Source organism: Cygnus olor, chromosome 2 (genome assembly GCF_009769625.2).
Source record: "Cygnus olor isolate bCygOlo1 chromosome 2, bCygOlo1.pri.v2, whole genome shotgun sequence".
NCBI lineage: Eukaryota > Metazoa > Chordata > Aves > Anseriformes > Anatidae > Cygnus > Cygnus olor.
This window is the reverse complement of record NC_049170.1, coordinates 82173225-82199134: the sequence shown is the minus strand read 5'-3', so window position 1 is coordinate 82199134 and position 25910 is coordinate 82173225. Positions and strand designations below refer to the sequence as shown.

General features: G+C 40.8%; 1 protein-coding gene and 2 long non-coding RNA genes across 6 annotated transcripts in view; 1 reads left to right on the top strand and 2 right to left on the bottom strand.

The window, feature by feature from the left end:
• The window catches only part of BPHL (biphenyl hydrolase like), a 30497-nt gene extending 13940 nt beyond the window's left edge, over nt 1–16557 (bottom strand). The window contains exons 1-7 of one of the 4 annotated variants that reach the window (XM_040548033.1): nt 16402–16530; nt 15947–16041; nt 13222–13325; nt 11457–11623; nt 7231–7384; nt 4756–4887; nt 2051–2174 (exon numbers count right to left, since the gene is read on the bottom strand). In XM_040548033.1, the coding sequence (XP_040403967.1) occupies nt 2051–2174; nt 4756–4887; nt 7231–7384; nt 11457–11623; nt 13222–13325; nt 15947–16035 (770 nt within the window). In that variant the 5' untranslated portion in view covers nt 16036–16041; nt 16402–16530. Of the gene's footprint in view, nt 1–2050; nt 2175–4755; nt 4888–7230; nt 7385–11456; nt 11624–13221; nt 13326–15946; nt 16042–16401 lie in introns of all 4 variants that reach the window. The other 3 variants (XM_040548032.1, XM_040548031.1, XM_040548030.1) reach the window with 3 other exon arrangements.
• Nucleotides 5190–5646, bottom strand: LOC121065307. The gene is made up of 2 exons (XR_005816984.1): nt 5571–5646; nt 5190–5427 (listed from the first exon to the last, which is right to left on the bottom strand). It is a non-coding gene; the product is annotated as an uncharacterized LOC121065307 (long non-coding RNA).
• Nucleotides 6050–25910, top strand: part of LOC121065306 — a 33522-nt gene continuing 13661 nt past the window's right edge. The window contains exons 1-3 of the long non-coding RNA XR_005816983.1: nt 6050–6186; nt 15923–16013; nt 19607–19729. This is a non-coding gene — a long non-coding RNA (uncharacterized LOC121065306). The remainder of the gene's footprint in view (nt 6187–15922; nt 16014–19606; nt 19730–25910) is intronic.

Below are 25910 nucleotides of genomic sequence, written 5' to 3'. Positions count from 1 at the left end.
GCTGTCTTAAGACAGGGAACGCACTGAACAGGTTGCTACAGAAACATATTTCATGACACCGTTCAAACTTGGTTGGCATTTGAATTTTCTCATCTTTCTGCTAAAAGACAAATTCAAAACTAATGCCATCCGTTCATCTTTTAAAGTAGAAAGGGATGTCAACTTCTGCAGCAGAATTTTAACTTAAGATGTAAAAAAGTGTTTAGAAGAAGAACCTGAAGATTAAATCTTTAGGCACTTAACGCTGATAGGAGTGAATGGGAAAAATCTTATACCTTTGGTATGTACTTTTTACAAATCCAAAAAGAAGTGTTAAATTATTTGTTCTACCACTTACTAAGCTGTTTCAACAGAGCTAAAGACATTCTTGATTGATGCTTTGTTGCCTTTATAACATATGAGTCCTACTACAGTGAGGGCAATCATTCTTTTAGTGGTGATAAAATTCTGCTTTTTTCATCAGACGGAGCAGTAGTATGAACCTATCCAGTTCTTCTACCACTTCTGCCTGAATTTCATTGTCTCTTTCTTCAAAGACAAAGCAATATACAGATATACAATCCTACACCACTATGAATGGCTTTTGCTACTGCTGTTAAGCCTAATATGACCTAACTCTAGCCGTACAGTGCAAAAGCAGGATGATAGCACACATGACAGAAGTAAACAATGCTACAAATAGCAAATCCTTTTCTACTTTACAAAGAAAGAGAAAAACCAAGGCAGGAAAAGCAGATGTTCAAAGAGTGTTACTGGAATTTAAGGTCTTTCTGCTTTACAATGGAAGGTCTCCTCTCTGGTGCAACAAGAAAAAAGTGGAGGTTTGCCTAAGTATTTTCTGCGTATTTCTGAGAATATCATCATTAATTCCATTTCTTATATGGTAAATACACATATGGGAGAGCACTTCAGCACAAAGACATAAAGAACAGCATTATGTTTTATCATATGGCAACTTCTAATGCTTTCTTTTGTGGCTTTTCTTCCAAAAAAGCTATCTGATCCTTGTCTAGTTTTTATTATGACATGCCTTAGCACCTAGAGCATTTTTGAGCTCAGTGAAATCTAATGGAATAACAAGTCTTATAAGCAGGGCATATGTGGACGTCGCTAGCTGGCTGACATTGGAGAAAAAAAATGCTTGCATGCGATTGTTCTCTTGTTCTTATCTTTCCTGTGCAATGATACCTTTTTATGAATGGCAGAGTTGACTTTGAGGTAAATATATCACTCAGTTTTTCACAGAGATGACACCAATAACGGATTCCTACACTCTATTCATAAAAATGGGTTCAGTTCTCCTAATTCTTTTCTCTAATGCTAATCAGCACTATCTGTTATTGAGTAGTAATGGAACTCTTGAATTCATGTGCAAATGTATGAAGAAAACTCAGCTGGTAGAATCCCAGCTTTTTATGGGAAGCATTCCGGATTTTCAAAAAGGAGCAGTTGTTGCCTCAAGACTTTTTGTTTATGGAGTAATATGTGAGCATAGTTGTACAATTTGTCATTTAACTTTTCTGAAATACACTAATAATTCCTGGCACAGTTTAAAAAACAAATCTTTGAGGTTGTAGTTCACATCAACAAGGAAGAGCAAAGATCAGTATCCTCTGCTCCTCTCCAATACCCAGTAGTCTTGTCCCATTCATAGCATCTAAATTCACTGCCCTACTGAATGGAACAGAAGTTAGGTATTTCACAACATAAGGAATGTGATGGCCATAACAGAGAAAACAAATTTCCTTATTTCAGTAAGTATTAGAGAGCGGATCTGTGTGAGAAGTGGGAAGAGAAAGAGGACCTTATGTGGCTTCTCCTGGAGAACAATAGGAAGGTGCTTACTGAAGCACTGATATTTCTTTGTTTCTTACTTTTTATATAACAAGAAAGGTCCAGCTACACTGTTTGCATCATAAGCTGCTAGGTAAATTTAGAATAGTTCCATCTGTGACAGAATACTTGTCCAAATGCATTTTTTTTTTAACACTGTGGATTTGAACTTCCTTTCTTCAACAATGATTTAGAGACACTCCATCACAAAACTTACCGGGAGCCTTTGATGTGCTTCTGAATGTATTCTGCATGATAGCGTGGAACCAAAGGGTCTTTCTCACCATGAATTATAAATGTGGGACATTTAATGAGAGGCAGCAACTGTTGGCAGATATTACCTAGGGAGAAAATAAATGAAGGTTATACTTCGTCTTAAAATAGTGTGAAAGACTGAAACTGCTTCTGTAAAGGATTGTGAAAACTCTGGTTCTAGCTGTTGCCTTGCCTTCTGGGTAGCATGCAATTATTCCACAGAACTATATAAATAGGGCTATAACATTTCTTTCACCAAAGTACTGTGCGAGTACTGAAATTTGCTTAATTAACAGACATTAACACAAATGGATAGAGCAAATGAAGTTAATTGTCCCATGTCCCCAGTCTCTTGTCCCCAGGCTCGCGCTCTCTTTTTTTTTTCTTCTTTTTTATCTTAGCATCTTACTGCCTTCATGCTACATTTTCTTATGGTGGCTATCTGTTTCCAAGACTTGCTCCTTTTATCAACCAGTTAACTTAGGTTGTACTTCTGCCTGTTCCACCTTCCAGACCCCTGGCTGTCAGCAATAAATAACCATTTAATACAAATTATACTAAAACTATTCAAAGGTTGTTCTTCCTGCACATTCATTTTACAGAACTTCAATAATAATTTTATACTTACTAGTCTTAAATCTTAGTAGAAGTAATTTTAATGCTTTTCATTAGAGACTTTTCTATTTTTCCCCTTTTCTTTTTTACCTCATCACATAGTGCCACACTTTCCATACTCCTTGGCTAACTTCCCACGCTCCTGCAAGGGAATCTATGCGCGAAGCATACTTGATGTGTTTTATGTTCCATTTATCCTTGAGGTAGCTTTATGTCCCATTTGTAGTTTTCTCCTTGCAGTTACCAACAGCTGCACAGTTAATATTTGTGCACGCACATCTTCCCTAGCTCTTAAGTCATTCATGGTTTCATAGAGTTTTCCCAATTGTTTGGTTATTTACCTTCTCTTAGTTTGCAGTTATAACCCTTAAATATTTTTATTTAGAACTTTGTACTCGTGGTCATCAAATACCTGCACAACTATTGACTGTGTTTCAGAACAACTAACAAACAAATTTAAGTTATTTACCTAAGGTCATGGTTGGCAGTCAAACTAGGAAATAAAACTGTTCTATTCTACAACCACTAGATTATGTTTACTCTAATAACACACAACAGCAAGAAGAATTTTGAATTTTGCAGCTTTATGAGCTTACTCAGTATTGATAAATGTTGGTACCCTCTAAAAGTTCATTTCTTGTACAAGTTCATACTAGAAGCTGTTAGGGCAAATAATCTGTTCTTTAAAAAGTACTTGAGTTGTTGACGAACAAAAGTTTTGTTGTCCTTTTATCTCTGATTTGTTTTTCTCCTCTAATGGCTTTTACTAACCCCTTTGCTTGTATTCACCACAAATAGCCTTTTCTGCAGTGTTACTTAACTTTGATTCAAAGGTCTGCTTGTATTCTAAGTCACCGTTCCCAAGTTAATCATGGAAAAATTGCAGTCCGATGGTAGCTAATCATTTTCAGCAGATGTTAGTCTTCTCCCAAGAGCTGACCCAGTTACAGCATCTGGATAACTCAGCTCCTTGTTACATGTCTCTGGGTGGCTTCCATTTCACAGTCGCTCTACCTCATAGTGTTTGAAGCATGTGCAGACAGTAAGAGGATGCCACAGCCAGTGTTTCATTGGCTTGGGCTTTGGACTTAAGAATAAACAAGTTTTAGGGAGATACATTCTAGAAGGGATAAAATGAAATGATATCACAGTTTGTTACAACTCTCTATCGAGAGAAATTCTAGTACCATGTTGCTGATGCATGGGGAATCTTTATGAAAAAATGTGAAAAAATATTTTTCCCTTTAGCACCTGCTGTCTGTTAATGTATATCACCTCCTGTCTTTCATTATAAGAGTTGCAGGAAAATATATTTAAGAGAATTACAGACTTCTTGTTTTATACACTATGTATTTCGGCTTTGTCAAATTGAAGGCAATCTTCCTGTGAATTAAAACACAACTGCAGGTTATTATTCATGGTACCCTTGGTTGCAAAGGCTATGTAGAGTAATTGGAGAAGTCTTCAGAGAGAAACATTCAATAGCGATTATATTGCTTGGTTTAACTATTCTTTCTGGATTTGAAATGCCCAAGCTATGTCAATAGTATTTTTTTTAATATTTTGTTGATTCTGAGTTCTCAAAATCTGAACTTCCTTCTTTTTGTACTCATCGTATGGTACTAGTTTGAAAAAGTGCTTCAGCTACTGCTTGCACAAACTCAAATGAACACACCTTGCTTGCTTCTGGGATATCTTAATGTCACCAAGACGTAGTGCTTAGATGCTAAGAAAGTAGAGGAGAAAAAAGGTTGAGCAGAATCCCTCCTGTTCAGTCTGCACAAAAGCAATGATTTAATCGTAGTTTTGTGGCGGAGCAAGAGAAGAGACTCATCAGCTAACTATTCCCATAAATGCTTTCTCCTCCTGTACCTTGCTGGTTCTGTGAACCATCTAAAAAGTAATTGCTTTATTCATAAGTGTGAGTCAGGCACAGCTTTTAAAGCCATATGCAGAGGCCTTCCTTTCCTGGCTGCCAGGAATACCGCTAGATTTTTATCCAGAACTGTCTGCTACTATAATTGCTTCAGATTAACACTGTAAATGCCTTACCATCTGACTTTTCAGCAAAGCTGGATATTCCATCTACCCAAGCCTCACAGGTTTTTGCAAAGTATTCATGTCCATACATCTCTTCCAGTGGTTTCTTAACCTTTTCACTCCACTTTGAAACATCTCGGATACCTATATAAAATAACATTGAAGTACGTTAGGACCTTTCCTGATAAAACCCAGTACTGTCAACATCCAATACCAGTAACTTTTCAAAGAAGTCTGCAGATATGAACTTAAAACTTGAAACTGCATTCAATGGCTTTAAATACTTCTTAGCATGGAAAGGGTATAAAAAAAAGGGGTAGTTTTATTATCTCTGCTGTGATCTTTCTGAGTTACAAAAGACTATCTTGTTATGTTCGCATGGGGAAAAATTATATATATGTAGAAGAACACAGTCCTACAATTTCTGTTTTTTTCTTTTTTTTTGAGGGCATGCAGAAGATGAGCTCAAGGAGGTACCTTGTGTACCTTGTAGTAATCTTGTGTACAAAAAGGGGACTATTTTTGTAACACTGTGCCAGAGCTGGCAGTTCTTTTTTATATCCTTTAGCCTTTTGCTTTGGTTTATGGATGGAAGTTCTTCCATGGTTCTTACCAGTATTCAGAGGAAGGAAGCTCTTACTAAGGCATTCCAGCAGGCTGACATCATGGTACATTTGCCATAGTCTTAGAAAAAAACAAGCAGCTCTACTTAGTAGAGCCCCATGACTCATGGCGTACTGGCTACAGTTGTACAAATAATCTGACATTCTAGTTATTTGTCAGCTTTACTTATTTTTCCCCTAAAATTTTAAATACAGCTCACAAACCAGATATCCACGAAGGTGACATTCACTAAACTGTGTTTCACTTGTACAGCTTTTCATCAAGAAAGCTCAAAACAACGTTGACAAAGCAAAGAATGCTAAAAGAGACCTAAAAAGTACTGAATCATTCAACAGTAATATATGCCAGTAGCAAAGCTTTTAATTGGTTTCAGATGGAAAATAAGGAAAGAAAGGAGTTTGCAGTTAATTAACAAGCAGAACCTGTCCAGCCAAATGAGCAAGGTAGTACTGATTGAAAGTGGTGTTTTGAAACAAAATCTGATTGGTAACCACCAGGAAATGAGTGTGATCATCCCAGGCTAGCTGTCACTGAACAGCTGTTTCCCTTACAGAATGTACTGTTTTATCCATGCAGCCATAATTACTTTAAAAAGATGGGAAGAAGAAAGCCAAACCTTGAAAGGACATAGATACCAAAAGAACACCTTTCTCTCTTACCAAACCCTCTGTTGTAGGTGAGGTTCACTGATGGGCTTTGCAGAAGGCTTGCAGTGCTCCTTTAGGAGCTCTATCACCCAGAGAGAGATGTTGAAAGCACCAGTCCACAAAACGGCCAAAAGTCAGCACTGTTGCAGGCACTAACTGCAGTCCTTCTAAAGTAAGACTTATTTTTTCTATTGGCTCATTCTGACTGATGTGTATTTTGTAATTATTATGGAATAAAACCTCTGTACATATAAGAGCATGTAAAGAACTAAAGTAGCACTTTTACAGAGCTTAAAAAAAACACAACTACTGCTACTACTAATGATAATGAAAATGCTTTAGTATAGGTGATGTAAGTACACATGTACAATACATACACGAGTAATTTAGCTGAAGCCAAACAGATTCCACAGCTGGTATAAATCAAATGCCAATCACTTCAATTAAATTATGATCAGTTACATTTGTTGAGAGGCTGACTGGTTAACTCTTTATTTCTAATTTCAGAAGTAAATAAGGTTCATTTCTGAGTTCTAGCACTGTTTGCTGTTTTGCTTTAGAGTAGCAAATGGTCAGATTTTGTTTTACTTGAGCGTAACAATGATCAGAAATATGGTGTTTATTTATTTTGGAAAGGTTTTGTAACCACAGTAATTAACTTGAAAGGAATGCAAATTAGAAAGGCATCCTGGGATGTTTACTTGAATGATTAATTTGCTTCCTTTGCTCAAATGGTAAGTTATGAAGTTGTTTTCTTACTGACCATGTGTTACATAGACAGTAAGGGCAAAAGCCGTTACATGCTAGTCCAATGATTTTCTGTGGACCTTGTCTAAGTGCTGTGCAAGATGTGAGAATGTAAATCAAATGTGGGGGCAGTAGGATTATTTGGAGTTTATTTTTAGGAATTTGTTAAAGCAACAAAAATCTTACCTTCTGAAAACTACTGACAAGCTATTATAACTTATGCTTTTTAGCAGCTGTTGACGAGGGCTTCTTAATTCCGCTGTATTACCCTCAGAGTAATTGTTGGGCAATTTCTCCCTATGATTTTAATCTATCCCTATAGTTAGCAACTTGGTGAATTTTGTGTCTTGTTATGTCTTCAACTGTACCCCTACTTAGCTGTAGTGTGACTGAAATCCTTAGATCAAGATGAGATGAAAATTATTTTTTTAGGATGTGATATTCCCCTACCCATTCAGTTTATACATACCATTATAAATTCTCACGTCCTCTTGAGTAACGCTAGCATTTGCTCCCCAGACAACCAACTTGTGGATAAGAGCTGAATACTTTGCGGCTGCGATGAGTGCTGTAATACCACCATCACTCCATCCCAGCAAAGAGAACTTCTTGAATTTCAATGCCTTGATTTGTACAAGAAAGTTATATGAAAAATATCAGTTGGCTTTACTAGCAAATATCAAGAATTTCTTGAAAACTGTCTGTACAGATCTAGACACAACACTGCATAGTTGAGCTATAGTTAGCTTACAGCTAGCTAAAAAATACAGATTTTCCTTCTATACAAAAACAAAACAAAAAAAAACATGGAAAGGTCAAATATTTGGAAAATAAGAAGTTATACCTGCCCTTCCATATTTCCATGGCTGTTTAAGGAAACAAACATTAGTCATATTAGATTTCTGCTACATTTAAGAAGCCCTCTTGAAATTAAGAAATGTTTATTTAGAATGGATAGTAAAGACCTTTTCAGAAAGCCTGACAGTATCAAGAATGTGTGAATTCTCTTTGTATAAAGTTGGCAAAGACTATCACAGTGTGGGATGGTATGTAATCCAAGACCAAGATGAATTTAAGAAAAGTTTAAGATTTAAGAAAACGGAATCCAGTGATCTAATTTACTTATGCTAGCTGCTTGCTTTTTTCTTTAATAAAATAAAAGAAAAAAGGGAAAAAATCTGCTGAGTAATGACCAAAATATGCTTAACGTGTTTGCTACAGGATTGTATTGAATTTAGGTGCCTAATCCACATTTTCTGAAGCATATAACTGATGAACTCATGAATTCATGATGAACTAATTTTAAGTTTTAGTTCATCATGAATTCCAGTTCAAAGCACTGATATTGCAACACCTCCTTCTCATAAAGGAAGGCTCAGAGCGAAAAAAAAAGTCAACCAAAACCTTAATTCATTCTGACCTGTACACTGCTTTCCACTTAGAATTCAAAATTCTCGTTTGCTCACATATCCAAGATCTGTGGTAGAGGGCAACAGCAGTGACGGGAGAGAGGATTTTGTGTATATGATGTTCAGCGGGCAAAAGGTGAGGAAGATAAAGGCATTAAGGAACAAATTCACCATTTTTACAGGAATGATATTTAGTGGTTAAGAAGTATTTGATGTTTTGCATGTGGGAGTCAGAGTTTGTGAACTCTTTAGGAAACAAGCATAATCAAGGGTTTCAAAGTTGTTGTTTTTTTGTTTTCTTTTTTTTTTTTTCCCAAAAAAATTACAGCTTTTTAGATGGCATCAATGAAGATATTGTAGTTGTGAAGGAAAAAGAGGAAGTTAGTTGAACAAGGTGTTTTGGTGTTCAGTGTTTTGCTGTTGGGAGTCCAGTCCTGCTTTCTTTGGACAGAAGAAAGCAAAAACACTGGAAATCAGAGAAACAAAAGAACTACACAGAGAGGAAAAAGCAGTTTATAATCTGGAAGCTTACTCTTGCTTGTAAACTTGAAGCTCAAGTGAGGCATAGCCTTATCAGTTGAGCTGATACCTGGCAAACTTCTATTGCTATCAGGCTTTTCTGGTTTTGGCCCCTTCCTCGCTACTAGGTTTACTGTAGTGTTGGTCAATACTCGATTTCACCCGACTAAGCCATAATTAGCAAACAGAAGAGAAATAAGGTAGGGTAAAGAAAAGGACATGTTAGGTAAGATCTGACAGGAAGAAAAGGGAGCCTGGAATTTTAGTAGCTGATCACAAGTTGACCTTGGCCTGCTCAAAAATTAGTTATCTGTGATCAACTTTAAGTATTGTTCTGCTGAAGTGTTACTGGTGTCTTGGCAAGTTTCAGGAGTTGGCAGCAGTGCTTACAAAGCTCATATTTTTTTGTTGCTGCTGTTCTCCTAGCACCAACAGCAACGCATGGATCTCAGAGTTGGCTGATGGGTGGAATAGACTATAAATTTTTTTTTCTCTGTCTTACGTTATTTGTCAGTGCGTCAGCTGAGATATATTTGCCTCCAGTTCTGTATTTCTCTCATTAACTAGCCATTATCTTGATGCATACTTTGGGTTGTCTCAGGATTCCTTCTAGCATGAGGAATTTCTTATCCCTTGTACTTTAAAAAAACAAACAAAAAAACAAACAAAAACCACACCAATGTGATGTAACAGACATCTTGGATATGGCGTGCATGTTTGTTTGCTTTAATCTTGAACTACTTACAGCACAGGCTTCTACTTAATACTGGCAATAACCTGAGAGCTGGTTTCAGCTCCTCGATTCCGTGGGTGGTTTTGTGCTCTTTACCCCATAGGGGAACAAAATCTCTTTTGAAATCACCTCCTCCATCAAGGTCTGCGTGAAATGCAATTGAAAGATCATGTGTGCTGTGACAAAAATAATTTATAACAGTGCAATGTAATATCACTCTGTACTATATACTTTCATTGGATCACAGGAGGTATACAATAAATAAGGGCTGCAGTTGATTTACCAAAACTGGGAGAAGCCCAAATTCATACTTTCATTTGGACAGTAGATCTTCAGCATAAGTAACTCTTAAATATCAATAGAGTTTTCATAATGATAACTTTTAATGCTATGGGCCTTTGCTGGGCTTTTCTTACAGATTGGGACAGAGCACAGCAAAGCAGGCTTATTGCATTATACTCCTTTCATTTCACACAAACTCCTTGACAGAACCCATACGGTGATATACAGCACTGTCATCTGCATCAAGGTGCGAAATACTCTTCAGAATTTCAGCTTTTGTTATTTTGTCAAAACCTTGCAGCAGCCACAGCTCCAGCAGAGGCACCAGAACCTGGAAGAGCCTAGAATAAAGGTTCTGAATCCACCTATACAGATGGATTTTCTGTCTGTGTGCATGCAAAGCATACATCATAAAGCCCTCTGCAAGAGTTATGACTTTTTTTTTTTTTCTGGAAATCCTAGCTGGGATGATTCCTTTGGATTTGTGCTATCCTTTATATGCTATGCTAAAATAGAATCAAGTTACCCATGCTTGGGAAGACTTTAATCATTTGTTGTTATATGCTCACATAAATGAACATCTTCAAAAATAACAGGATGCCACATCTCATTTGCTTTGGCAGCTTTAAAGATTGGTAGGCTGCTGTCCTGTTTGCACGCTGCATGGTTACATGCTTTTTAAGGACAGCATTGTTTTCTGTTTGGCATCTATTAGTATTTGACCAGAGGCAGGAAAGGGGGTTACAACCATTTAAACAGAAAGTTTGTCACCTATCCACGGGAGCAGCTTTATTTTCTTTGTTAGTGTAGCAGAAGAAATTGGTGACTTACTGTGCAGAGATTGCTTCTATGGTTAGAGGGCACAATTGTATCTTAATCCCGATTCTGCTGTCAGACTGATTTTGTTTCACCATGCAGAATACGGCTGCATTTCCAGTTTCATATGGTTCTGTAAGGTTACTGCTCATTACAGAAATACATTTGGATTCACTGTCTGAATCTTGTCTCATATTTTTGGAATTTTATTGTTCTGCCAACTTTCTTAACATGGCCAAAGAAACTGTATAGCTTAACGTAACAAAGCCCAAATATTAGGTAAAACTAAACCAGAGAATAGTGTTAGCACTTACAGGATGGAATAAAAGTAGAACTTAGGAATAAATATTTCTCCATCCTGTAGGATTTTTTATTTCAGCTTTAGGTCATATTCTTTATAATAACAATAGCTCTGTTATTAAGAGCTGTTATGATCACAGGAACCCTTCAATTTCCCACAAAATTTATTTCAGTAATAGGCTGTAAAATGCAACGTGTCAGCTTAGTTTTCAGAATCAGATGTTTCTTGCAATGGATTGCTCAAGGCAAAATGCCAAGATTCTATTAGCTAGAAAAATTTCTAAGAACCTTTCACTACTGTAATCCCTTCCAGTCAAATCACTTGGCATAGGCTTTGTTCTTTTTACATAGTTCACCTAAACTTACATGGTTCTTGGCTGTAAACCTCTAAGGGCAGGGTTCTGGAATAAGAATGTATTGCTTTATAATTAATCCCCACTGCTGAACCTCTGTGTATATTGCAGAAGAAATGGAAGAAGAAAATATTTTCCAGAACAGTGTGTGTTTGCCCAGTTTTAAGCTTTCATTTGTGTGTTCTTTTGCATAACTTGCTATCTGCTGGAAACAACATATAACAGTAGGAAAACAGATTTTAAATATATATGGAGAAATAATAAAATCTGAGAACAGATTTACCTGCATAAGATCTACAGCATCTTTTGCATCCCTCTCAAAGAAATCTGGAGGAAAGTCTCGAGACGGAGGGATGGACTGTCCATATCCCCGAGGATCCCAAGCAACAATTGTGAAAAGTTGCTTATTCATAGACTTAAGCTGTGGTCCAAAATCTGTTTGACCACTCCCTGGAAAATCATAATTTTTCAATTAAAGTAACCACCATAACACTTCTATAGCATGCATATGCTAAATGGAAACTGGGGAAGCTTATATCTTAATTGTAAAAAAGAGGCTATCCATCAACTGAAGTACCCTTTATCTCTAATTGTAACTAAGCATTGCAACTCTCAGAAAGTACCATAACAAAAATCTTTAAAAGTATCTGTGGTGCACTGAGAGCAAACTATTTCTAGTAGGTATGTAAACTTACCAAAGCTGTGCTCTGCCTGGATGCTCTGAAAGAGTACCTTAAACTGATTTACCTGGAATTAACTGGGGTAGGGGAGATATCTTTAACAGATTTAAACCAGTAGCATGATCATTGCTGTTCATCCGGCCAGCACAGAGGAAACTGTGGAAGGGGAGGAATATACTGACTCTAGCTACTAAATTGTGATCTGTAGGTAAAAAGCATTTTGAGAGACAGTTCTCATTTGATGAAACACTTCAACAAAACTATACAACTTTGGGTGTTTGAAGCTGAGCTTTAAATACTTGTCCTGAGATGAAAACAGTGACACAAAAACCAGAGAATTCTAACTTCTGATTTTTCTACTGTGTTTGTTGCCAAAAAAAAGTCAAATAGATTTTTTTTTCTCATGCAGAACTGTTTCTTTTATCGATGGCTCTGACTTTCAAAAGATTTAAAAAAAAATGAAGTACTCCAGTCTAGAAAATGCTATTGCACTAAGCTATCTATGAACACTAGGAGGAAGCTAAGAAGACTGCAATTTTTTTCTCATTTGGATTATGGTCATGTGGTAACAATATTGCACTACTTGATTAAAACCTGTTCAGCTCTAATATAAAATGTTCAAAGGATGAAAATCAAACATCAAGTTGTTTGTTTATCATTATATTAAAATGGCTGTGCAAGGGCTAAAGGCACTGCAAAAATCCAGGGGAAAAAAAAGCTTGTGTTAATTTCAAAGGGTTGTTATCAAAAGCATTGATCTCAATGGACAGATATCGTGTAGCTAGCAGAACCTGCTGTCCAACTCTAAACGTCATTGAGAGTTTTAATGATGTTGCCCTGAATAACCAAAACATGAAAATGCATTTTTAAGCAAAAAGCAAGTCTTAACCAGGCCTTTTTCACTATGATAATAAACTGCAAGTGCTGCATTATGTCTATTAATTCAATCGGAATGCACCTAATTTCTAAAAATGCATGCATCCATCAGTTGTGTAACAAATACAGTTGACCCGATTCTTCCCTCTCTCCCCTCCCACCCCCATTACTTTGCACCTTCTGTAGCTATTTGCCACTTGTACTGGACGCTCACTTTGCACAGTCAAATCCAGAAGGTGTGAGTGACTATGAAATAGTCACTATTTATGTATGTATAAAAGGTGCCTGGTGAGATAAATAAAGTCTTTAAAAACAGTTAACTGGTTGCAATAACTCTGCATTTTCCTATCTTTTGTATGTGTAGCAATTTTATCTTTTAACAGCAATGCGCTATAATCAGGTGCTGAACATATTACAAAATAGTTTTGTACGTTCTAGCATGAGTGGTAAATGAGGTGGTTGCTCCACAAAGATAAGACAAAATCTCCAGACCTAGCATTCCGGGAAGCAGGAGAACTGCATGGCTTCCTTCTCCTGTTTGCTGATAATGCAAGTTGACTCCGTTCACTTGGATTTTGGCAGATGTTATTGAAGTACTAGGAAAGGGAAGAGAAAAAGGAGAACATTCAGACAGCTAAGTCTCATTACTACATGGACATTAAAGGAATATAGAATACTTACTTTTTCTAGACATGAAAGACAATACAATAAAATTTAAATAGGTCGCTCACCCTTTCACAGGTGCACAGAAGACTAAACACAAAACTTGACAGGAGCACGGATGTATTCGGTATGTCATCACTATAAAACATTTGCACTTGTATTTCACAAATACAGTTAAATGAATTAAGATAAAGGAAAAGAAAAACACAACTGTGCAACAAGGGGAATACAAAAGCATCTTTACATGGCTACAGAAATGTGGTGAAAGAGATATATTACAGAGGAGAAACTTCCTGCTGCTACAGAGTAACTTTTGAAATGGCTGGTGTTTACTTTAGTACTACTGAACTAGACTTCTCTGTTTGCCAAAGAAACCACCAATTATTGTTACAGTTCCTCATGTAGGAGGTCTACATGAGAAACACCTTGCAGGGAGATGAGGGTGATATTTCTGCCGCTGTAATACTTAATTGGAAAATACCGCATGACCAAAAATCCCTGCCCACTAAAGAAGTATTCTAAATGGAAAAATGTGAACTGGCAAGATTACAGGGACTGACCACACAGGACATCATGCTGAAATGCCTACATTAACCTTTTACTGCAAAGCAAGATGTACAAATGCAGTTAACCTGAGATACCGTTTCTAGATACAAATACCTAGTGAGAATGCTAGAAGAAGCATATATTGAAGGTATTATCTTAACAGTATAAATGACTGCATCTGGTCTCCTAAGCAAGTTTGTTTCCAAATGGTTGACACACATCTTTTCACCAACCTAACTAACTTTATCTAGAGGTAGTAATATGATATAAATTTTGCCTTTTGGTTGCCTAATGCTTAACCCTCGTTTCCTGCACTTCTTGGTCTAAATAGATTATTCTTCCCCCACGAATTCAATCAATGTGAATGAACTTCACATGCTTACTTACACACTGTTACATGTAACAACAGTCTCTATTCCATGCCATGCACCATACCGCTCACTAAAAATTCAGTTTTAGCAAATAAATTCTGATTACAGCAAGTAAACACAGTCCCACCTGTATTAAACTTCAAATGACGGATTAAAAGTAGTAAATACCACCAATTTACATATTCCTCATAAGGGAAATGAAAATGACCAATAGCTGGTGAACTCAGGTTCCCAGTACATAAGTGGCAGCAGGCTCACAGAATGTGTGCAACATGAAGCCATACGTGTTCTACGTAAAATCTAGGTCTGTGTAACACAGCTAACCATGCCACGTGCCTAACTATAAGCAGTGACTTTGCAGAATGGCATCAGGTCTTTGTACCTGGGCAGATCTAACTTGAAAACTCGAGTACAAATCCAGATCCACATTTCAAGAATGTAGCTCAGACAAAGAAACTCATTGTGTCATTGTAACTTCAGGGAGTTTTGTTGAATTGTTATGCCAATATGATTCAAGGGAGTAGTTTGACTACCATTTTAAGTGGACTTCTTTAAGTCCACGTACTGTACCTGATATGGCTATATACTTCACAACATATATTCTCAATGTAGCATTCAGATATACCTTCTCCTCCCCTTTTTGAATATGAGTTTTGCCTTTTTCTAAAAGAGGATGTTTTGTTATTTTTTCCTTAATATACCATCTTTTAATGTGTGATTCAACAGGTTATTTTATCATAGTTCTCACCATAAAAAGTGAACACCTTGCTCTTAATGATTTTTATAGAAATGTGATTTATTTTTTTGCTTCTGATTATTAATTGCTAAAAGCGGGTCCAGATCCAAACAAAGCAGAAATATTCATCACACTGTTACCATTTTTTTAAAAAAAAGTAACCAACATGTAGTTTTCATAGACAAGGGGTATATATTCTAATTTCATGATTCAGATAGCTTTAGATTTTTTCCCCAGCTCTACCCTTTTACCTTTTTCAGGATTAATTATTAACATCGGGAGCTCAGGAATTTTGCTGAGTTTGTGAGGCACAGTTCTTGGATCTCACTTCAATCCAATGAAATTTGGGAGTTTCACATACAGTGTACTTTCAATAGTTTCTGAACGTATATATGTGTGTGCGTATATATATATATATATGAGAAACTGTCCTGGAAGTGTCTATTCCTAAAACACTTGGTCTTCCCCACACCAAGCTCCTGTGAGTCTGAAATCACTTCAGTATGGTTGTCACCGTGATGACTTTGCTTCTGCAATTTTTTTTTGTAAAGACTGCATCGTTGGGCACAATCATGTTAGTGGAAGCAATGCTAAAAAACAAAACCAAACAGAAAAGAAAACCAAACCACGCTGTAACTGAATGAGTAGTGTTAGAGCTTGTAGCCCTGAGGAGCGGTGGATACGTGCTGCCTGCATTCAGCAAGGCGTTAGGGATGCAGAACCCGCAGGCCTTGCAAGGTGCCCTGCTGCACCTCATGCTCTGGAGGAGCGCACCTTGGTCTGGGTGCTACCTTTCTGTTCCAGCTGGGCTGTAATGCAACTTAGTCTTTATTTGTGTGGGGGAAAAAAATGGTGTAATGTCTCTTTTCCTTAACAGGATTTGCAGAGTAAGCAGTATTACTTGGCTGTTAATCCTCCTCCTCCTCGTCCTTCTTTCATACTTCCTGCAGGAAAGACGGCGTCCACAGGTACTAGGGAAGCGTTTCTCATTGCGTCCTGCCATGCAGGGGGAAAGGGGATTGCAGAGGGAAGGCGAGACTGGTGAGAAGGGGCTGCAGACCCCTGCCACAGCAACTTGCAGTATAGAGAAAGCAGCTAATGGCTCTTCCCAGCCAGACAAGCCTCCCCGGCGACCTGCAGCAGCCCTTTCCTCAGGGTGCTACCAGCGTCCCTGTTGTCACCCCCACCTTCCCAAACCTAGCACACACCCCCCTTTGCTGAAACACCTCGCCCACCGCCACCGGGACCCCTCGCTGCCACCCACCCCTGCCTGTCAAACGTCACCTTCCCCAACCCCCGCTGCTCTCGGCCACCGGGGGGCAGGAGGCGGCTGTATTATTATTATTTTTTTTTTACCCGTAGGAGGCGGCCGGTCCCCGGGGCGTGAGCGGCACGGAGCGGGGGGACAGCGGCAAGAGCAGCGCCCGCAGCGCCCTGGCGGCGCTCGGCCGAGCCATTTTGGCCGCCGTTGCCGCCCCGCCTCCCTCCCTTCCCCCTGCCCGCCCGTGGTGGCCGCAATGGCGGCTCGGCCCGCCCTCCCCTCAGCCGCGGCCAGCCCCGGCGCCCAGCGGCGGCGCCTGCCGGGTGTGTGGGGGAATGGCGGCTCCGGGCGTGTGGTGGCGTGGGGGGGCTGTGAGGGGAGAGCTGAGGAGCCGAGCCAGGCTTGGGGCAGAGCCAGGAGCCACTACCTCCTGGGCAAAACGGGTTTCCTCAAGGCAGGTCAGCCTCGCACGGTTCCTCCAGCCCCCTGGGAGCTCAGTGACTGCCCCCAAAGTGAATAATAATGTCAGCCTTCTCACCCCATTGCTTGTGTAGGACCAACAAATCTTACAGGTGAACGACAGCCATAGCAAATGCAAGTGCAGAAAGGGATTAACTCAACTCTGTGAGCATACTGGTTCGGTTTATCCCCTGAGCAGATCAAACCATTTTAGATTAAGGTCTTTAGTATAGCTAATTACGAGCAATCCATCATCAGGACAAGCTGCCTTCTTTCTTGCCCAGTGACACGTACGAGCCCCTACAGTTTCCTTCCACGTTCAGAGGCTCGTTTTTGCTCTGTGTGTTTCAGTGTCCACACTTTTGGTGGAAAATGACCGGAGGTAACAGCTGATTATTTTGAGTTTAGGAAAAAGATTAGCTTGGTCTTTTGCTACACAAATTATTTTTCTGAATTTTGCAGCTCCCTCACATCAAAAGGTGTTCCTTGTCATGGAGCTTCAAAGGGAAAGGTCTCAAACTTTTTTGTGTCCAACTTCACTCCTGTTGAAATGCCTTTCAATCTCTAATCTTACATATCCTCCACCTGCTGTGGCTTAAGGAGATGCAACAGCTTCTCAGAGCCTGTGGTGAAGAAATGAGGGATAAGGTAGAAAGAATTCATCATATGATGTAGGGAGAGAAAAGAGGTAATTAGAAAGGTAAATCCAGAACCCCTCAACAGATGAGAGAGAAGGGAGTTGAGGACTGTGTACCACTTAGGAAAAGGATTGGGAATGGCCTCAAGTTGTGTGTCAAGGAGGTTTAGCCTAGAAATCAGGAGACGTTTCTTCTGAGAAAGAGCAGTCAGGCATAGGGACGGGTTGCCCAGGGAGGTGGTGGAGTTACCATCCCTAGGGGTGTTCAAGGAAAGGTTGGACGTGGTGCTTAGGGACATGGTTTAGTGGGTGACACTGGTGGTAGGGGGATGGTTGGACCAGATGATCTTGGGGTCTTTCCCAACCTTAATGATTCTAAGTGTTAACCCTACTGTCAGTGTGATGAAATCTGAGTGGCCCTTTGCAGAAGTGGCTGTCACAGAGGAGGTGCTGCTCCATGCATTATTTCCAGGCCTTCAGTCACAGCTCTGGGCTGTATGTGGCCTGTCAAGTGGCCATTCCCCTCCCAAGTGCCTGGACCACGCAACACCTCCCTCAGGTAGTGTCCTGCTGCCTCTGGCCCGAGGACAGGAAAGTTACATGGCAATTGGGGCAGAAAACTCTTTTCTGTGTGTGTGAGGAAAGTGACTGCCTCCATGAGGGGTGATGGAAGAGAGCAGCTCCCAAGGAGAAAGGGGTGCTATCTGGGCCCACAAGGCAATGACCCTAAATATAGCTGTGGAGGCAGGAGTCTGCCAAGGTTGGAGGCTGGTGGCAGATAATTTGGGGCCAAAAGAACTGTAAACTCACAGGTTCAATTTGTGTTCACTCTACACAGTTCACCAGGACATCCAGCCTTGCTAGTAAAATAGCTTTGGACACTACAATGGGTATCTGTGAAGGTAAAACTTTCATCTCAACCAGTTCCCTGGAGATGTTCTCCTCATAAATTGATGGCTGAAAGGAGAGAAAATGTTTTGAGCAAGCCAGACACAGGCTTACTCTTACACAGCCTGTGAAAGAGTTGAGAGCAACTGGGGCACTGGGTCTCCTGTTTTCTCCTATAAAATGTTTTTGTCCGGTTACTGCTGATGGTTCAGGTTCAGACTACTTCCCTCAAACTAATTACATTTGACCATTGAATGGAAAAGAAAAGAGAAGAAAAAAATGGAAAAAAAATAACAAAACACAAAACCCCACACATTTAAAAGAGGTATCACTGCTCTGCTGGTGATGTTTCCCTGAACACAGATTTCCCCTTCCCTCTTAACTGCCCTATCTTCTTTTTGGTCTGCTTAGTGTTTCCTCATCTCTACATGCAGAAACTTGTGTTTAATTAGCAGCTTCTAAGTTGCTGCTGCTGGCAGGATTTCTCTCCGATCCATCAAGGCTCCAGAGAGCGTCACGGTTGCACAGTGGGATTTTGCCACCTGTGATCAGTCCTCACAGCCCCTGCAATCAGGCTGTGCTGATAGTGCTGCATGGATTTGTTCCTTATCAAAATGAACAGCATTGACAAGGGTCACATGAATCAAATGCCTTCTCCCCACCTGCAGGTATTTTCACAAACTCCTTGTGAGGTACAGAACTGCAAAACAGTGAGCTCTTTCAATATCCCAATTAAATTGCAAGGACAGAGTATTCTTCTGACTCTTGGTTGGATAGACAATATGTATGTACAATTCCTGTACTTCCTCAGGAAGCCCTCATAGGTGCTCTACAGCCAAGTCTGTGGCCAGCTGGGGTCACCACTTCTCTGGACAACGAGCTGTGGACTAATTTCTTAGTTTGACCCAGCCCTGCCTCGTGGTCACTGGGCTGCATCTGCTTGTGGCTTCTCTTCCTGGGACAGAGCTTTACACTGATTTGCTGACTTGTGTTTCTAGCCTGACCCTGGTTCTTCCACATTGTTAGGGACTTGCAGCTGCCATCCACCACCTCGCTCTGGTGGGCAGTTGTAGGATGGGGCCCCGGCTATTGAGGCCCCTGCCCTGAAAGCTGTACTGTGCTGAGTTCCTGGCTCCCAGCCACTCAGGGAGCACCTGGCCCTTGTTGTGCACTGATGTATTTAACCTGGAAATAAGGTGTTTTTCACCCTTTCTCCCCCGTGTCTGGTAAGCAGCTGCTGTAGGCTTGCTCCTTGCTGCAGACTAGGTTCTTGAGTCTGTGTACACATAGATTGATTGTTACTTCTTTCATTTTAGCTACTTTTTATGAAGTCAAATATCCTGCTGTTTTCATTCCTGGTCTGACACTTGGCTACCTGTGCTTCTCAGACAACGTTTTTGCCTCAGGACAAAACCTTGCTGCTCTAGCTCCACAAAGAGGTAAGACTTGGATGGTGAATTGCCAAATTCAGAGCAAAGATGTGAAAATGTTTCTATGATTCTGTGCTGAGCTTTCAAACAAGGAAGACTGTGTTGATGTGGAACCACTTTTAAAACTGTGTAAGTGTGGAGTGTGTGGAGAAGAAGTGTTTTTTTTTTCCTTTTTTTTTTTTTTCTTGTAGGAAGAGGCCTGGCTAGCTAGAGCAGTAGCCAAGTTCAAAATAATTTGATGTATCTTGTAAAGAAAGCAGTGCTTTTTGATTAGTAGAACAACTAGTACAAAAAGATCCTGGATACCTTGGCCTTAAATGAAGAGACTAAGACAGATGTGCATTTAAAAATTGCTGTTCTGCTTATGTTTGCCTATGTATTTGTTGTGCTAGCAAGGGATAGTTGTCTGTCAGCTTAAGCAGCATCTGCATTCCTTTCATTTGTTCACAAACAACCGCATTAGAAATATGAAGTGCCCAAATGCATACATGTCAGTGTGCTTCAGCTGTGAGGTGGCCTCATAATTTCGAAGTTGAATATGATCTGCATCCTATAAACCTATGCAAAGTCTCGGTATGATTTTTATTCAGATTCAGGGCATTTCAGTTGCACAGACCTGAGATGGCTCCAGATATTATGGTACAAAAGCAGCAACAGCTTCCCCCTTGCAGGGGGCAAAGGTAACGTTTAGAAGATTGTTCTTGTTATGTTTGTGGAAGAGGTATGAATCTCTTTGCATTAATAACTCATGAACTCAGAGACCCAGATATCCCTTCTAATGCTGTGTTTAGCTCTCTTGACTTGAGATATGTGTGCGATGCACAGGAATTGCAACCCGTGGTTCAAAACCTAAGCAGTATTACTTACTGGCTTGCTAAGGTGATTAGTGTGGATTTTTGTCTCAAACAACTCTCATCAAGAATCTCTGAGCTCTGTAAGCTTTAATGCTTATTATCCGATCATATCTAAGTTCCGGCAGAAGTTAGTGTGAGTACTACAGAGATGAGGAAACTGATAAAGAGATAAAAGGAAATAACCTACATATCGTCACAAATGAGCGGGAGAGGGGAGGGAAACCCAGCATAAGTCATATCATTTGTTGGCAATACTTCCTCCAGCAGAAAGATAGCCTCTAGACCCTGTGCCTTAGACCCTGTTTTGGTCATAACTTATCCCTTCCCTGCTTCCCATTGGCTGTTTTAAGGATAGAGCGTGAGAGTTGCACTTTCCCTAGATGCCATTTTGCAGTGAGGAACAGATAAGTGCCAATCAGCTGGTATGCTGGGAGGGAAACCTGATGTGTTGCAAGGAGTACTCTGTAGAGATTGCGATGGGGAAGGGACAGAGGGGGAAAAATGCCAAGAAGGTATTAGGATCCAGGGAATAAAGCATTCCACGGTGCCAGTGAGCTCATATGTGGTCCTGCTTGTAATGGATGATCTTTTCTGCTTTTTCTCTGTAGTTCCCTCTGACCATGTACAAGTCTGTGCACGTTTCAGAGTCTCAGAGATTCTTACTTTATTTTTCACGTGCCTCCAAGGCCAAACTATTTTGAATTTATAAGGTCTTCATTTGTTGTAGTACAATGATGGAAAAAACTAATGCAGAGAAAAGTAAAGTAGTTTATTTAAAGCCACTTGATCAGTCAGAGGCCAGGTGCTCAAGTATTGCCTCTCCTTGGGAAACTGGCACATTGAGGAACTCTTCTCTGAGTCTGTCATCCCATACTATTCATTGGTGGTGTTTAGCAGCTGTTTTGGAAGCAGTGAAAATTCCAGAGAGTTCTTAGCTGCTTGTACCCTACTCATGGAGACATGGTATGTTAACTGACTGACTTGCTCTGAACTACATGGATTGTAATCCTCCGCATTTAAGGGTTTCAGCACGTTGGCTGCTCTGTAAAAATCACTGTATGTGATGGAGTGGCCTTCCCAGTGAGACGGTCCCTCTCCTGTCTCAAAATTTCCTTAAATTTGAAGGCTGGGGAGAGTGCTAAATCATTTCTTTGGACCTCTTGTAAATCCTTCTCTTATACTTCACCCAGTTAACTCTGTATTGAGACCTATAGCTGTATTTTTGACCATATGTGTCTTAAGAAACAAGTCCAGCCCTAATTCAAAGATATCAAGAAGATCCACGAACTCCCTAGGTAGTTTATTCTAGTAGTTAATCATCCTGCTTATTACATATGTATTAATTCCAATTTCATTGTGCCTGGCTGCAGCTTCCAGCCATTTTGGGTCCTATTATGTGGTTTTCCATGTTACGTAAGAGTTTGTAATACTTCATGTTTTCTTCCTGGGGAGCTGAATTTTCTTGTCATTGAGTTCTGTAAGCAGTGTACTGGAAGACTTTCTCTAGCTCTGGCTTTTGTGGTTCTGTGGTACTGTCCACAGTGTGACCTGAACTCCGAGCACTAGTGTGGATTTGGACTTGCCAGTGTCAAAGCTGAAGTGAACTTCTATCTCCCACATCCCAATTTAAATATCTTTGGCTGCTCTCTATGCCTACTGTACTGAGATGTTTCTACGTCTTCTGTTGTTGCTGTTATTTTCAGAACATAAGGTCCAGGCTTGCTTTCATTAATAAAGAGAAAATGAAGCACTCAGTCTATGCCTATTAAATGCTCACCATTCATTCTGTGTACCAAATAAGGCAAGGATCTTCTAAGGAAAAAATAAAATATTGTATAAACAAAGACTATATGGGTATGTGAGACTTCAAAAAGCAAATGGTGGGTAGGGAATGGATGTAGCAATGCAGCAAAACCAACGTTACAAGCACAAATGAACTCTTTAGATCTGGTCTGCAATTTGTTTCATGGAGTAATATGGTAGCTGCTGGTCGTTACTCTTTGTGAAATGATGACAGAAAGACATAGTGGTTTCAGCATGCACTGACAACAAATACATAAACTCTCCAGTATCTGGGTGGATGACAGTCTGTGTACTAATTTCTTCTGAAGTTTCCACTTTGGTGGCCACTTCCACTGTTGCTTGTGCTTAGTAGTTCTAAAGCTGACAAATAAGTTGGCTCTGGCTACGATTCCAGTTTAATTTTGCTTCTACTAAAATGGTGGCTGCTGTAAAACCGACCTGGCTGAACAGAGAGTTGTGGCTCAAGCTTAGGAGAAAAAAGAGGGTTTATAATCTTTGGAAAAGAGGGCGGGCCACTCACGAGGACTATAAGGATGTTGCGAGGCTGTGCAGGGACAAAATTAGAAAGGTCAAAGCTCATGGAGCTCAATCTGGCTACTGCCGTTAAAGATAACAAAAAAGTTTTTATAAATACATCAACACAAAAAGGAGGACTAAGGAGAATCTCCATCCTTCACTGGATGTGGGGGGAAACTTAGTTACAAGAGATGAGGGAAAGGCTGAGGTGCTTAATGCCTTCTTTGCCTCAGTCTTTAGCGGCAAGACCAGTTGTTCTCTGGATACCCGGTACCCTGAGCTGGTGGAAGGGGATGGGGAGCAGAATGTGGCCCTCATAATCCACGAGGGAATGGTTGGTGACCTGCTACAGCACTTGAATGTACGCGAGTCGATGGGGCTGGATGGGATCCACCCGAGGGTACTGAGCGAACTGGCGGAGGAGCTGGCTAAGCCGCTTTCCATCATTTATTGGCAGTCCTGGCTATCAGGAGAGGTCCCAGTTGACTGGCAAATGTGACGCCCATCTACAAGAAGGGCTGGAGGGTAGATCTGGGGAACTATAGGCCTGTTAGTTTGACTTCAGTGCCAGGGAAGCTCATGGAGCAGATTATCTTGAGTGTCATCACGAGGCACTTGAAGGGCAACCAGGCGATCAGGCCCAGCCAGCATGGGTTTATGAAAGGTAGGTCCTGCTTGACGAGCCTGATTTCCTTCTATGACCAAGTGACGCGCCTGGTGGATGACGGGAAGGCTGTGGATGTGGTCTACCTTGACTTCAGTAAGGCTTTTGACACTGTTTCCCACAACATTCTCCTCAAGAAACTGGCTGCTCATGGCTTGGACTGGCGTACGCTTTGTTGGGTTAAAAACTGGCTGGATGGCCGGGCCCAAAGAGTTGTGGTGAATGGAGTCAAATCCAGTTGGAGGCTGGTTACTAGTGGTGTCCCCCAGGGCTCAGTGCTGGGGCCGGTCCTCTTTAATATCTTTATCGATGACCTGGATGAGGGGATCGAGTGCACCCTCAGTAAGTTTGCAGATGACACCAAGTTAGGTGCGTGTGTTGATCTGCTTGAGGGTAGGAAGGCTCTGCAGGAGGATCTGGATAGGCTGGACTGATGGGCTGAGGTCAACTGTATGAAGTTCAACAAGGCCAAGTGCCGGGTCCTGCACCTGGGGCGTAACAACCCCGAGCAGAGCTACAGGCTGGGAGATGAGTGGTTGGAAAGCTGCCTGGCAGAGAAGGACCCGGGAGTACTGGTTGATAGGCAGCTGAATATGAGCCAGCAGTGTGCTCAGGTGGCCAAGAAGGCCAACAGCATCCTGGCTTGTATAAGAAGCAGTGTGGCCAGCAGGTCTAGGGAGGTGATTGTCCCCCTGTACTCAGCTCTGGTGAGGCCGCACCTTGAGTACTGTGTTCAGTTTTGGGCCCCTCACTACAAGGACATGGAGGTGCCCGAGAGAGTCCAGAGAAGGGCAACGAAGCTGGTGTGGGGTCTGGAGAGCAAGTCTTACGAGGAGCGGCTGAGGGAGCTGGGGTTGTTCAGTCTGGAGAAGAGGAGGCTCAGGGGTGACCTTATCGCTCTCTATAGGTACATTAAAGGAGGCTGTAGAGAGGTGGGGGTTGGTCTATTCTCCCACGTGCCTGGTGACAGGACGAGGGGGAATGGGCTAAAGTTGTGCCAGGGGAGATTTAGGCTGGATATTAGGAAAATTTTGTTTACTGAAAGGGTTGTTAGGCATTGGAATGGGCTGCCCAGGGAAGTGGTTGAGTCACCATCCCTGGAGGTCTTTAAAAGACATTCAGATGTAGAGCTTAGTGATATGGTTTAGTGGAGGACTTGTTAGTGTTAGGACAGAGGTTGGACTAGGTGATCTTGGAGGTCTCTTCCAACCTAGATGATTCTGTGATTCTGTATCCTACGCTTTGATTAACCTGTTAGCTTTCTGATGTCAGCCAGAAGCTAATAAACACTTACTGCTTTTTCCACAGCAAAAAAGACCTTGTCCAAAAAATCTGCGTGGAGATGTTTGTAGACTTGATGGAAATAAGGGAAAGAAATTATATCCTTCCATATACCTGAAGTGTGGGAGACAGAGGGATTTGGCCAACCTCTTTTCAGTGGTTTGTGGGGACAGGACAAGGGGCAATGGCCACAAAATGGTTCACAAGAAGTTCCACACCAACATGCGACAGAACTTCCTCATGGTGAGGGTGACGGAGCACTGGAACAGGCTGCCCAGGGAGGCTGTGGAGTCTCCTTCTCTGGAGATACTCAAGGCCCGTCTGGACACCCACCTGGGCAGCCTGCTGTAGGGAACCTGTGTTGTCAGGGGGGTTGGACCCGATGATCTCTTGAGGTCCCTTCCAACTCCTACGGTTCTGTGACTCACAGGAAGAGTTTGGCATAATTATTCTTAGTGCATAAAGACCTACAGCTCAGTAATTCTTCTTTCACAGATCTTGCACGCTGAGGTTGTCTTGATACTAGTAAATTTAAGAGTGATGAGGAACATTCCCAGGCACTGGGGCACCGTCACCTGCACTACAGAGCTCTTCCAGTGCTCCCCAACACAACTTCAGTGCTGTGAAATAACCCTTGCTTAATTGAGTCCTGAGCATGTCATGGAACTTTGGATATTAAATGAATTTGAATCCCAGCAGCAAGATACTCTTTGCCAGTTAACCTCAGCACCCAGGAACGTTCTGAAGCACATTTAATATAATAGTATAAATGCAGCCTAAGAGTTCAGTAACCAGTAATGCTCTTAGCCCCACAGTAGGTAAGAGAATGGGTCTTCTATCATGTAATAATATAGCACTTTGCCTTTCCCAAATCTCTCACATTTCCCAAGCTTTTATTTTGGATTGCACAATGATTTAACTTTTTTCACCATTTCATAAAGCAGACCAGAGACTAATCTTGTAAAATTTTCTCTACCAAGCAATGTAAAATCAAGTGCAATATTAATCCTTGAAAGAAGAATATTTTATCAATTACACACTTTTTCAACCAAAAATCATTTTTTGCTTTTAT